Source organism: Prunus mume, linkage group LG6 (genome assembly GCF_029339155.1).
Source record: "Prunus mume cultivar Tortuosa linkage group LG6, ASM2933915v1, whole genome shotgun sequence".
Lineage (NCBI taxonomy): Eukaryota > Viridiplantae > Streptophyta > Magnoliopsida > Rosales > Rosaceae > Prunus > Prunus mume.
In genome coordinates, this window is record NC_142703.1 from 7,533,303 (window position 1) to 7,545,662 (window position 12,360).

The window sequence follows — 12,360 nt, forward strand, 5'->3', positions numbered from 1 at the left end:
TTAATATTTTATTATTCTCTATATTTTGCTTTATATAAAGATAGATTACTATTATACTTAAAATACAAAAATAATAATAATAATACGACGATGGAAAAAAAGTTTGTCAGAAAAAGACTTTAAGAGGACCAGGTGCTACTTTCGTATACGAGACGAAAACGTTTCTTTGTTGAGACTTGAGAAGGCCGGCGGGGGCAGTTTCCTTTCCTTTTTTGGGTGAGAAAGTTTGGGTACCTAGATCGCTTGCTTTGGCTTTGGCTTCTTGACTTCTTGGCTCATCCGCCGTGACCCCACATACCAAAAAGGTGTCCCCCACTAGCTGTCTATCGCGTGAAGCAGCACCCCTTTACACGTGGCATAATAGCTGGCCATGTATTGTCGTACGCGGTTTACGCCCTTGCTCTTATCGTCGTGTGGTGGTGAATCGTGAACTGATAGATAGAGCTCCTCCAACAATTTTTATTCGTTTTTTTTTTTTTTTTGGACAAAAACGAAAACAATTTTTTATTATCATTGAGTAAATTTTATATCCCAAGGTCAAATGTGTATTTTTGTTTGACTTTCGGGTTGGTTAAAGCTGCGTTGTCATGATGAAAACATTAAATCGAGATGGTTGGATATCTTCTTTTCTTTTATTTTGTTTGCTACCAAAATTCACATGATCCTCCTCCTTGTCTTTCAAATATTACGTATACATCATACATGTGATGATGGTTCTCTTCTTTTCTTCTTTCTTTTTGGCCAAGTATTTTTTTAATGAAAAAACCTTTTTTTCCCCCCCAATATTTACAACAAATATGAAGGGTCTAGAATTAACATAGAAAAAGAAGGGTCTAGATATTTTATCAGAGTAATTTTTATCAAATAGGAATCAATCAAGCAGACAAAATATAGAACATCTACGGTCTACCGACCTACCCCAAGTGGAGGAGCATTACATTACCTGTTGTTGCGTTGTATTTTTTAATCTTGATTTGGGAATGTTTTCCCACATGGATTTTACCACAAAATGAAAAAGGTTTTCAAATCTGTGGCTTCATTCACTCAACTCAAATTGACATGTTAAGTCTGTTTTAAGTTTCCGAGAAATTCTTGATAAATTGACTTTTTCTCGGGAATTCAGTGCTCACTTAGCATATGGATGGTATAATTCGTCCTTTATATATTATACGTCTTCTTCAAGTGATGGATATAAACCGTTAGAACACATCTCTACACACGGCCAAAGACACAACACCACCTCATCACCGGAGAGTCTCAGAAAAAGAAAAATACCATTTGATCCATTTCATTAGTGATATTTAGCATTAAGGAATCAAAAAGTTTGCATCTTTGGATTTCTCTCTCAGACCCATCTCTGTTTTTTGCTAAATTTTAATTTAAAGCCAAGGATTTTTAGTGGTCATTGATGAAAAATGAAATTCTGCAAGAAATACCAGGAGTACATGCAAGGCCAGGAGAAGAAGCTACCTGGGGTTGGCTTCAAGAAGCTGAAGAAGATCTTGAAGAAATGCCGCAGGGAGGACACTCATGAGGTCCATGACGTTCGAACATGCCCTGACCATTGCCCAGGTCATTTTGAATAGCATGTTCTATCTATCTATTTCTGTTGAATCATCATTCTTCAATCTCTTTATTTTGGGTCTAATTGTGACAGTAAATTTATCAACTTTGGTCCATTTCTTGGATATTGGGATTTGATTATGCTGGATATATCTTTTCTTCAATCCCATTGAAATTCCTTGACATGATCTTGCATTCATATTTATAGCCAAGTTGGAGGATAAATACAAGAAGAAAAAATTTAAGGCCGTATTGATGTTCAGGGCATATGGAATCTGTTTTAACTTCCAAATTTTAAACTTTTTTAACCCACGATTGGTTCACCTGCTCACATTTACCAGTTATTTAAAGAAATAAAAAGTTTTGTGTCTGGCAATGGTTTTATGCTAATGTTTAGTTTGAAATTTTGAATTGTGCAGTGTGTGATGGGAGCTTTTTCCCTGCCCTTCTCAAGGAGATGTCTGCAGTGGTAGGCTTCTTTAATAAGCGTGCCCAGAAATTGCTTGAACTGCATCTGGCTTCTGGCTTTCGTAAGTACTTCTTTTGGTTCAAAGGCAAACTTCAAGGGAACCATGTTGGCTTAATTGAAGAAGGCAAGGACCTTGTTACTTATGCACTGATCAACGCCATTGCCATTCGAAAAATACTAAAGAAATATGATAAGGTATACAACTTGCACTTTTTGAACACATTTAATTTATCCTGAGTTTTGATAATCTAGTTGAATGAATATATTTTGTTTGTATTTTGAGACAGATTCATTACTCAACGCAAGGACAGGCCTTTAAATCACAAGCTCAAAGTATGCACATTGGAATCCTTCAGAGTCCATGGCTTTGTGAGCTTATGGCTTTTCACATCAATTTAAGGGAAACCAAGACCAAGTCAAGGAAGGCACCAGCCTTGTTTGAGGGATGCTCCCTCAAAATCAATGATGGGAAACCATCTCTTGCCTGCGAGCTCTTTGATTCTGTCAAGCTTGATGTTGACTTGACATGTTCTATATGCTTGGTAAGTTTCAAGATTTTTTATTTTTCACAGGATGTCCTGCATATCTATCATTCATTTTTCACTGCATATTTTTGTTGTTCTGCACGGAACTGCACATCATTTAATTCTGTCTATGGATTCAATTATAATGTAACAGGTTTCAAGAACTGAGCTTGAAATATTAAAGCACTCAAAATATTACTCTTACTCTCTCAAATTGAAAATTTCTGCTATGCCTCATTGTTATGAACTAGGAGCACATATGGCCAGTTTTTAAAGTTTGACATCCTTAAACGCAAACTGCATATGCCATGGCCTATGGGTTTGATTTGATCAACTCAAACTTAAAGCTCTGGCAGCTCTCTAGTCTAGGACTACAGAGACATTATGTTTTTGCCCATCTCAGCAACGTGCATGACTGAAGTAGGAGTTGTAGAGAAGAAAACATGTTTGCTATTATTGTGCTTCATTCGAGGTTCTTATTTAATGATAGTTCATGTGATTTTTCTCTTGTCTTCTGCTTTTCAGGACACAGTTTTTGATCCAGTTGCTCTCACATGTGGTCATATATTCTGCTACATGTGCGCTTGCTCGGCTGCATCAGTGACTATTGTCGATGGATTAAAGGCTGCAGAGCCTAAAGAAAAATGCCCTCTATGCCGAGAGGTGAGCATTCTCTCATTTTCCACTTGGAGCTAGTACGCTGGTAGCCTTTGTACCACAAACAAAGGCACAAAGTGGCGTCTTTTACTTGTGCTTGGGACCTGGTTAAAAGTTAAAACCACTTACCATTTGTAATTTGTTTATATTGATTTCAGGCAAGAGTTTATGAGGGTGCTGTACACTTAGAAGAGCTTAGCATGTTACTTGGCAGAAGGTATGTTTGTGCCCACCATATTACTTACTTTGCATCATTATTCTCTAGTGAATGACCTAGAAATTATATATGCAAAATTCTCATTCTTATTTTGTTCATATGGAACAGCTGCAATGAATACTGGGAGCAGAGGCTCCAGACAGAAAGGGTAGAGAGGGTTCGGCAAGCAAAGCAGCACTGGGAATCCCAGTGTCGGGCGTTCATGGGGGTTTGAGTGCTGTCTGTTCACAACTCGGGGACCATTTTGCCCTTCTTTTTCCGCCTAACCCACCATGTAAACTGTCACAATAGTTTCTTCATGCTCTTTTGGAACCCATTTACGGGTTATTTTTCCGTTGGGTTCTGTGACCCACCGACTATTTTGTAGCCGTGTGTGGATGTTCTGTTCCTTGTATGTAGCCTTTGATTAACGCTGTACATATAATTTGTTTTTAGTGTTCGAAGTTTTTGGGACTTAACGTTGCGGTCATTGTTTGCTTAATCCAAGTAAACTTGGTCTGTTATTAGTATGGATTCACAATCTGTTCATCAATTTTGATTTGGAGTAAAATTTGCATCCTTGTATCATGTCGTAAATTAATGATGCTAGAAGAGATGGGTACTATTGATATGAAAAGGAAAATGTTTGATGCTAAAAGAGATGGTTAGAGTTGAATTGTCCTCAAATTGGGTCCATTATGAAATTATGTAGGCTTTGCTTTGTTTCCATGCTGAATTTCTATCTGGGTATTTCTTTGCGATCCTTTTGCTTTTTAGTAAATTGCGTAAGAATGGTTCATCTGGCAAGCACTTGATAGCCAAGAAGCAGGAAGAGGAGGGTGCAGGAGGAGAAAAACTTCCATACTCCGTTGTATTGAGAAATGGGAAATTCATGCAACGGGTGCAGGAAAGTTTTTCTCGTGTCTGAGATGTTTGTGAACAAGGTGATTGATATGAGGGGACCACATGTTCGAATCTCACCCCAATTTGGAGCATTTGAACGACCAAGACAACCTAACCGGAGAAGACAATGTCTTCATGCCCGAGCAGGTTGAGGTCGATATCCATAATTGATAGGTCGGGCGACGGCCATCAGCTTAAAGAACAAGAAAGAGATACAAAATAGGTCTAGATACAGTCACTATTTTACTCATACAACATATACGGTTTCATGTTCTTATTACAATACAGTGCGCAATCATATACTCCCGTCGTTCAAAATTTTCTTTAGAACAATTATATTAATCATTCATCAACCAAAATTCTTTCATAAGTAAAAAAGATACAACATATTGAAAACGAGAAAAAGACCACATTAGTGATCGAATCACTCTCATGAGATTGCCATGCACGACTGAGCCTTTCTCAACGGATCAATAAGGGATTTTTATCTTTATGCACGTGATACCTTTTGCATAGTTTCTCCAAAGTTGCAACAGAATGCTGCATTGCATTTAGTTTTGTATCCATGAACATTCCCTGCAAAGCAACAATTCCACCTTAAGCATGAAGAAAGCAACTTTACAACTTCAATTTGTAATAGAATATAAGCTTGTATCCCACCTGATAGTCGTCTCCATACTTCTCAATGAGCCGACCAATATAAACGCGTTGCATGGCCGTTAATGGTTGCAGTGGTGCAGATTTTCCATCTCTCCGCTTTTTCCCTAGACTAGATCTCAAATCTGTATGAAACAAAGAAAGTTGTGTAATCGCAAGTTTCACACCTTTGAAAGAGAAGAAAATAATCAAGCCAACAAGTTCTACAACAAATAATTTATGCAATTCAAAATAGCAGTAAATCTAGGAGTACTGGTTTCGGAGCTAATTTTCGGCAGTACCTCCCCAACAGCATTGCCAATTTAACCGCCAAGTTTGGGATGGTTCCCCTATAGTGATATTTAATTTCACTGTATTTCTCGAAATCAAACACGCACAGTCCATTTCCTTAGGCAGAAGACAGAACTTTGGTTCTTGCAACCAGTTCAGCCTCTACATCATTACATTCTAAGGGTATTTATACATTAATTAACTGCAGCACCAACGGTAACGGATCACCTTATAGAAGTTTGTCAGTCAACAAATTGACCAGATTACCTAAGCCAAACTTTTTGGGCTTACAGATTAAAAAGTACTTGATCAAATTAAAGCCAAACTCAATATAGCGATCTCCATCCCATCAAATTATTAAGTATTTGGCCATTCTAAAATTTATTTCAACTTCCGTCCGGGAGTGTTGGATTTAATAACCCTGTAAACTGTCTGGGTTATTCCTCATACTTTTACCTCCAAACGAAAGGAATTTTGTGTAGAGCTAAAAGCAAACTGACTACCCCTCAACCTCAAGCAGATAACTTTATCCTAAAAGTTCAATCTTTCCGGTAAACCAATTGGAACTTCAATTGCAACTTCCCTTAAAAATCCACAACCAGTTATTTCATTAAGCACTAAGCTTTCAATTTTTTATTTCAGCCAAAGAAACTAAATTACCAATTTCTAATTCAGAAAAAGAGAGTAGAGAGAGAACTGACCGTCTTCTTCGACGTCGCTACCGTCGACGGGCTCATCTCCCGAAGTAGGCGGAGGAGGGACCTGGAGAGAATCACTTTCGATCATGTGAGAGGTTCGAGAGCGGACGCCGAGCAAGTTAGGGTTAGAAACGAAGCCGAAGGACTTATAGTTTTCGATAACAGTGCCCTCGGCGTCCCATGAGGCAGAGGATGGGCCTTGTTGTTCCAGTAAGGCGCGAAGCTTCGGAGGTAGACAGAAGGCTGCCTTGAAGACGTTGGGCTTCCTCTTCGGCAGCGCCACGCGGACCTTCGTCCTCGATTGCTTGTACTTTCGTCGTGACCTTCCCATCACTCTTTCTTTCTGTCTCTCTGTGAATCTCTCTCTCTCTAGGGTTTATGCTCGGGGTTTAGAATAGGGTGCTGTGTCTCTTACCTACAGGGGCCACAACAACACCTTAAACGCTGCGTTTCTTATTGACGCTTTTTAATGTAAAATTGATTATATAGCTGCTCCATTCAAGAAAAGTGATATCCTATTCTAAACCCTAGCACTATATTTAATTTATATCATAAATTCCATCATCAAAGACATGACGCATTGAGAAAATTTCATTTCTACCTTATTTTATTTGACATTAATCCTATTTATTGGCAAAATTTGATTATTTATGATATAAAATACCTTTTGAAACTTCGAAAATTTGATACTTAAAAAACTTTGACAAATTTATAAATAAATCTAATCCTAGACATGTATTTATAAAAAACCTAAACACTATTTAAACATAGAAACACACCCAAAATCAACCCCTTAGACTGGAAACCATCTGCACCCCTAAACCAATCAACCATGTCAATAAAAATGCACGTCCAGCACAGAGCCGGACTGATATTCATATATACAATGTAGAGAGAGAGAGAGAGAGAGAGAGAGAGAGTGCATCCACAAATTCCAGTTACTGAATTTTCCAAGAATAATACAACTGATTTCCATAAACAGCACCCTTGTCAAGAAGCATAAGTTTAATGTTCTCATCTAAATACATTCTAAACAGAATGGAGAAATGTGGGTGGTAACTGGAGTAGATTAGCTACTTCTTGCCACAAGTCTAAGGGAGGCTTGACTTGGACTTGCATTATTGTCTTGATAATTCCCACACACAGCTGAGAAGGGCCTCTTCTTATTTTAATAATGGGAGGGACAAATGCAGGCAGGTGATTCTTGGAAGATTTGCAAGCACAAAAGGAATCACCGGAAGCAACGATAGAGAAACCAAAGATGGTTGCTTATAGTCCTTGTGAACGGTTGGCATACTCCTGAACCAATGCCCCAAACAATGATTGTCCCTCAAGCAAGCGGGACAGTTTGTCAAATTCTTTAGCCAGTCCTGTTAGAAAAAGGAACATGAGCTACAATTTTCATGTGGTAAACAAATGCCGACCGTGACAAGATGGAGAGAACACTCACCTGCATCTACTACGGAAACTTTGTTGCAGTCCATCACTGTAGGTATTCTGTGAGCAATGCTGATTATTGTACATGCAGCCAAATCCTCTCAGATGATCCTTTGTATTACAGCATCCGTCTGTGAATCAACTGAAGCCGTGGCCTCGTCCATGAACAAGAGCCGGCTGTGCTTCAACATAACTCGCCCCAAACAGAGAAGCTGTCTTTGCCCCACGCTCCAGTTGTCGTTGTCATCAGCCACTTAATTTGATGGAAACAGTCAGTACCAAATCCTAATGCTAGTTAGCATTTCAGTTCCAGAGAGTAAATAATGGGGAGAGTCACATGCCTAAAGAATTGAGTTTATCAGGTTTTGCAGCTACCACGTCTTTAAGTTGGCAGTGTTCAAGGCTCTACAAGAAAATTAAGATTTAATGTGAATAAATGTTTCATCTAAGTAAGTGGATGACATACATATACAAAGAAATTGTATAATTCAATCTGATTGTTTTTTGAGGCTATGGGTTACTCTCTTATGTAATCTGGAAACCAGATAGCATTGTGTTGTTTACCTTGCAAATTTCTTTATCTGAATAAATTCCTACTGGATCAATGCTGCTTCTCACAGTTCCTTCAAAAAGGACAGGTTCTTGAGGAATGATCCCGAAGCGAGACCTGATATCATGAAGCCCTATTGTGGTTATATCAATCCTGTCGATGATAATTTTGCCTCCTGAAGGTTCCACCAGCCTAAAGAACACTTGGATCGAAGTTGATTTCCTGCTCCCTGTTCGACCAACAACACCAATCTTTTCACCCCCGTGAATGCTTAGACTAATGCCTTTGAGAACCAGGGTGTATTTGGACGATATCAAAAGGAACAGGGCTTATTTAGCTTGAGACAAAGCAATGGAGATGACCAAGTAACGACAACTTGCATGCAGACCACTTCATTTGTCCGTCCACTACACTAGCCATGGAAGATGTACTACAAATATACCATTTGGAAGGAAAAATGGCTAGAGTGTAGCAGCTCATGGAATGTAAGATTTGACTTTATTTGTTCAGAAGATATAAACAGAAATGAAGGTACACTACCTGCAAGTCTTTGAGCTCGACATTGCCACGGGAAGGCCAATTTGAAGGAGGAACACGGTCTTTTATCTCCAATGCTGCCTCTGATGAGATGTTAGTAAATTGTTTTATCCTCTCAACCGATTCCATCTTATTTTCGACAAAGCAGCTCTTATAAATGGCCCAGAACAGCACACCATTCTGGGCCAATCCGTAGGAGAGAGTTAAACCAACATTCTCTGCACCATGAAGGAATAACTGATTTAGCCAAATCTCTGAAATAGACACTCATCTACTGCAGCTAATTTATATCAGATGTGCCAAAATAAGATGCTAATTTATATCAGATACGCTAAGTATTATATACTTAGGCATCCCATATCATAATTGGCCATGAATCAAGTGCTAGATATGACCTCTTGTTAAGTGTCGCACCAAAAGAAGAAGAAGGATGTACCTGGCTTAATTATACTGCTTGGCAACAAGAACATGAATACAGTGGAAATGCAGAAAACTAAACTCCCAAGCATCTCCATACTGAAACCAAACCACTCATTGGACCCATTGTTGTGGAAATCCATACGTGAATTGGCGTTAACCCTTTTAACATTTTCCTTGGAGAACATGTTCTGCATTCTGCAAGAGTGGATTGTCAAAACTCTGGATATGCTCCCTGAGAAGTGATGGATAAAAGGAGCTTTTGTGATCGAATCGAGTCGAGTTAATTCACGAGATGACGCAAGATAGTAACCCTAAAATCCAAACAGTAGAAAAATCTCAGCATATAATTAAGGCCACATTCATAAAACAAGAGATTTTACTTTTCCAGTGTAGCACATTCATATATCTGCATAGGGGTGCTTCAGTTCAAAACATTTATATTATCTGTCTAACAAGAGTTGGATTGACCAACAGTATTCATGACAAAGATCATATAACTAGATATTTTATTTTCCTGTCTAACACACATTTGTTAAACAAGAAGAACACATTCATTGCAACATTATAGATCTTACACTGATAAATATCAACAGCATGATCAAAAGAATGACATACCCAGTACCAGATATTAAGCCAAATAAGTGGAATCAGCAAGAATACTGTTGGCCACAAATTTTGGCATACAACGATAAAGATGGCAAGCACAGTGATGTACATGGCAATGGTCATACCCAAAATGAAGGGAAGAAATTGATTGATATTCGTCTGATCAGTTGATGCCTGGTGGGTGATAAATTCTCATCAGTTAGCAAAGAAGACAACGTATACAATTTAGATTAAATAGAGAATAGGATCTCTCATCAACTATGACAAAAACTAATGCTTAAACAGAAAAAGAAAAGGTGAGCAATTCTAACTCACAAACTTTGTAAACGTGCAAGCTCACTTTGCCTGTTTCTTTATCCTCTTCTTTGATGAGTTTATAAGTCCTGTTATCAGACTTTGGTTGGTCCAAAGAGTTGTTTCCACCATTGGCTTCCCGGTGGTTCGAAGAGAATTGTGGAGATATTTGAGGACTGGGGGAACTTTTGCTGGGAATAGTGGTGCTCATTTCTACAAGTTCCATGGAGGTTTCATGGGCAGCTAATAGCTGTTTGAAATCCAGGCCAGAATTTAGCAAATCATTATACTTTCCAGCCTGTACTATCATCCCATCTCTCATGACCTGATATTATTTGGAGGTAATAAGTTTAAATAAATATATAAGTACAAGGGATAAATGTGTGCAAACTGCAATTATAATCTTACCAAAATAAGATCAACATTATGCAAGAAGTCAACTTGATGAGTTACAACTAAAACCGTCTTGTTTTTAAGCACTCCCCTCACACATTCCTGCAGAGAAGTATAAATCATGATCAGTAGAACATTATGCATACAAATCAAATTCAATGAGTGTCACTTTGTACTGTTTTTTTATTATCTTAGCACATTTAGACTATGAAAGTAAAAAAGTGTTCAAACCACTATATTAAGAACAAGCTTGAATGTTCAATCACTGTGGAATCAAAAGTAAATCATTTATTTACTATCAAATGTAGTAGAAAATCTAACGCAATGTCACCTTTAATATTTCTGATCCAGTATGAGCATCAACAGTGCTGAAAACGTCATCGAGAAGATATATGTCACAATTTTGATATACAGCCCTAGCAAGTTGTATCCTCTGTTTCTGGCCACCACTTAGGTTGATGCCATGCTCTCCTATCTCAGTGTGATCTCCAAACTCCATTTCCAAGTCCTTCTCCAAGCAGCAAACCCTGATATAACTTCCTGGTATCTATCTCTGTCCATTGGCAAACCAAATAATATATTTTCTTCAGTAGTCCTATTTTGAATCCATGATGTTTGAGCAACATGGGCAGTTGTTCCACAAACTCGTACCTGTTATTCAAAAAGTTTATTAATTCAACAAGTACTTGATTAAACTGAAGCTTTTTGAGAGAGTTATGACCTGGTTATAAACTTATGGTTCAGTGGAGGGATTTTATGTCATAAGAGACATCTAGAAAAGGGTTGAATGGTATCAAATCATACCTTTCCGGATAACTTGTGCATCTCACCAAGAATTGAGGCTAGAAGGGAAGACTTTCCAGATCCCACTGTTCCTACAATAGCCGTTAGCTCCCCTTTATTGACATTCAAATTTATGTGTTTCAAATCCTCTTCTTTGCTTTCATCATCCCAGCTAAACGCACCATTTTTAACCTCCACAGCAGTTCTACCATCACAGCCCTTGTCTCTCTCCACCACATCCTCCACCAATTCTCTACTCATCATATAACGGTCCAACCTCCCAAGAGATATCATAGCTTGAGAAATTGAAATCATAGATTGTGGGAAGGTCCTGATGGGATCCCGCAAATTGTTGAAGATGCTTGTGGTTGTGAACAATGTCCCGGCATCAAGCCAGACACCCAATAAGAGTACAGTGCCAAATGTGAGAGTTGATATCAGTACTGGGGTGCACCACATAACCACAGAGATTGAGTACATGAACTTGGTCAGCCAGCTAAACTCCGACTCACGGAAAGCCGGAATTCTCTTATTAAAGTGCTCCTCCCAAGCCTGGAATTTGATCACACGCATGTAGTTAAGCATCTCATTTGTTGCCTTCATTCTTGAATCCTGACACTTCATCACATTAGATTGGAACCTGTTGTTCCGTCTCGTGCCCAGCACAACAGACACAAGAACACACATGATTCCTACTACAGATGTGATCATTGCTGCACCAAGGCTGTTATACAGAAAGAACATTGCAATGGCAAGTTGCACTGTCATCATCCATATAGTATGCACTTAGCATTTTTGACAACGAAAACAAAAGAAACACTAATGCAGAATCATGCTATCACATTAACCTCAGTTACTAAGCACGCAGAGATTGTCAGTATCTATAAGTTTTCTGCGTCCAGAATTTCTCCATAACCATATCAAATGATAATTCAGACTACTAATTATGGTGATGATGAGGGAGACAGTATGAGACAAGCTTAACTTATCTAAATTACCAAAAAAACATAACTGAAGAAAACTCAACAAGGAAATCAGCCCCAATCCAAATGCATGCTAAATTTTTGAGTTGCAATTAACTAGACCAGCTGGTCAAGTGCAACACATCCACTTGAAATAATTTTGTTACTACAATAACATGATTATTACAACAAATTAACAAAAGGCATTTTCATTTAAAAACCTGTTAGCAGCAGCAGAGGCAACACAAACCCGCCAAGAAATCTCCCCATGAGAGGCCCTCAGAACCAATCCAATCACTTCAAATTCAAATTGTCATCATTGGGTCTTCGATTAACATCAAAATCACGAAAACCCATTTCCCAAAGACTTCGAATTTCCTCAGAAACGACCAATTCGAATAGAATAAGAAGATAGATGGCTGCACTTTAAAACCGTATATA

At 38.4% G+C, this 12,360-nt stretch overlaps 2 protein-coding genes and 1 pseudogene across 3 annotated transcripts; 1 reads left to right on the plus strand and 2 right to left on the minus strand.

The window, feature by feature from the left end:
• The first annotated feature begins 940 nt into the window (after nt 1–940).
• NLA (SPX (SYG1/Pho81/XPR1) domain-containing protein) lies at nt 941–3,888 on the plus strand. Its single transcript, XM_008237002.2, has 6 exons — nt 941–1,572; nt 1,983–2,227; nt 2,320–2,574; nt 3,082–3,219; nt 3,372–3,430; nt 3,539–3,888. The coding sequence occupies exons 1-6, from the start codon at nt 1,416–1,418 to the stop codon at nt 3,642–3,644; spliced, it is 960 nt and encodes a 319-aa protein (XP_008235224.1). The 5' UTR covers nt 941–1,415; the 3' UTR covers nt 3,645–3,888.
• Nucleotides 3,889–4,525: 637 nt separating this feature from the next.
• On the minus strand, nt 4,526–6,341 carry LOC103334075 (nucleolar-like protein). Its single transcript, XM_008237001.2, has 3 exons — nt 5,941–6,341; nt 4,973–5,094; nt 4,526–4,888 (listed from the first exon to the last, which is right to left on the minus strand). Exons 1-3 carry the CDS (start codon nt 6,266–6,268, stop codon nt 4,775–4,777), a joined length of 564 nt encoding a protein of 187 aa, XP_008235223.1. The 5' UTR covers nt 6,269–6,341; the 3' UTR covers nt 4,526–4,774.
• A 516-nt stretch (nt 6,342–6,857) lies between these two features.
• On the minus strand, nt 6,858–12,329 carry LOC103334086 (ABC transporter C family member 14-like; annotated as a pseudogene). The gene is made up of 12 exons (XR_016128113.1): nt 12,141–12,329; nt 10,979–11,718; nt 10,506–10,825; nt 10,190–10,276; nt 9,771–10,106; nt 9,497–9,661; nt 8,898–9,192; nt 8,452–8,679; nt 7,939–8,231; nt 7,716–7,779; nt 7,388–7,627; nt 6,858–7,307 (listed from the first exon to the last, which is right to left on the minus strand). The product of XR_016128113.1 is annotated as an ABC transporter C family member 14-like (transcript).
• Nucleotides 12,330–12,360: the final 31 nt, after the last annotated feature.

Bases quoted from the DNA above. Each gene is read 5' to 3' on its own strand.
- NLA (XM_008237002.2), top strand. From the start codon at position 1,416: ATGAAATTCTGCAAGAAATACCAGGAGTACATGCAAGGCCAGGAGAAG. The intron at 2,228-2,319 runs GTATACAACTTG...ATTTTGAGACAG, and splicing joins TACTAAAGAAATATGATAAG to ATTCATTACTCAACGCAAGG. The intron at 3,431-3,538 runs GTATGTTTGTGC...CATATGGAACAG, and splicing joins AGCATGTTACTTGGCAGAAG to CTGCAATGAATACTGGGAGC.
- LOC103334075 (XM_008237001.2), bottom strand. From the start codon at position 6,268: ATGGGAAGGTCACGACGAAAGTACAAGCAATCGAGGACGAAGGTCCGC. The intron at 5,095-5,940 runs GTCAGTTCTCTC...TGTTTCATACAG, and splicing joins TAGCGACGTCGAAGAAGACG to ATTTGAGATCTAGTCTAGGG. The intron at 4,889-4,972 runs GTGGGATACAAG...GTTGCTTTGCAG, and splicing joins AGTATGGAGACGACTATCAG to GGAATGTTCATGGATACAAA.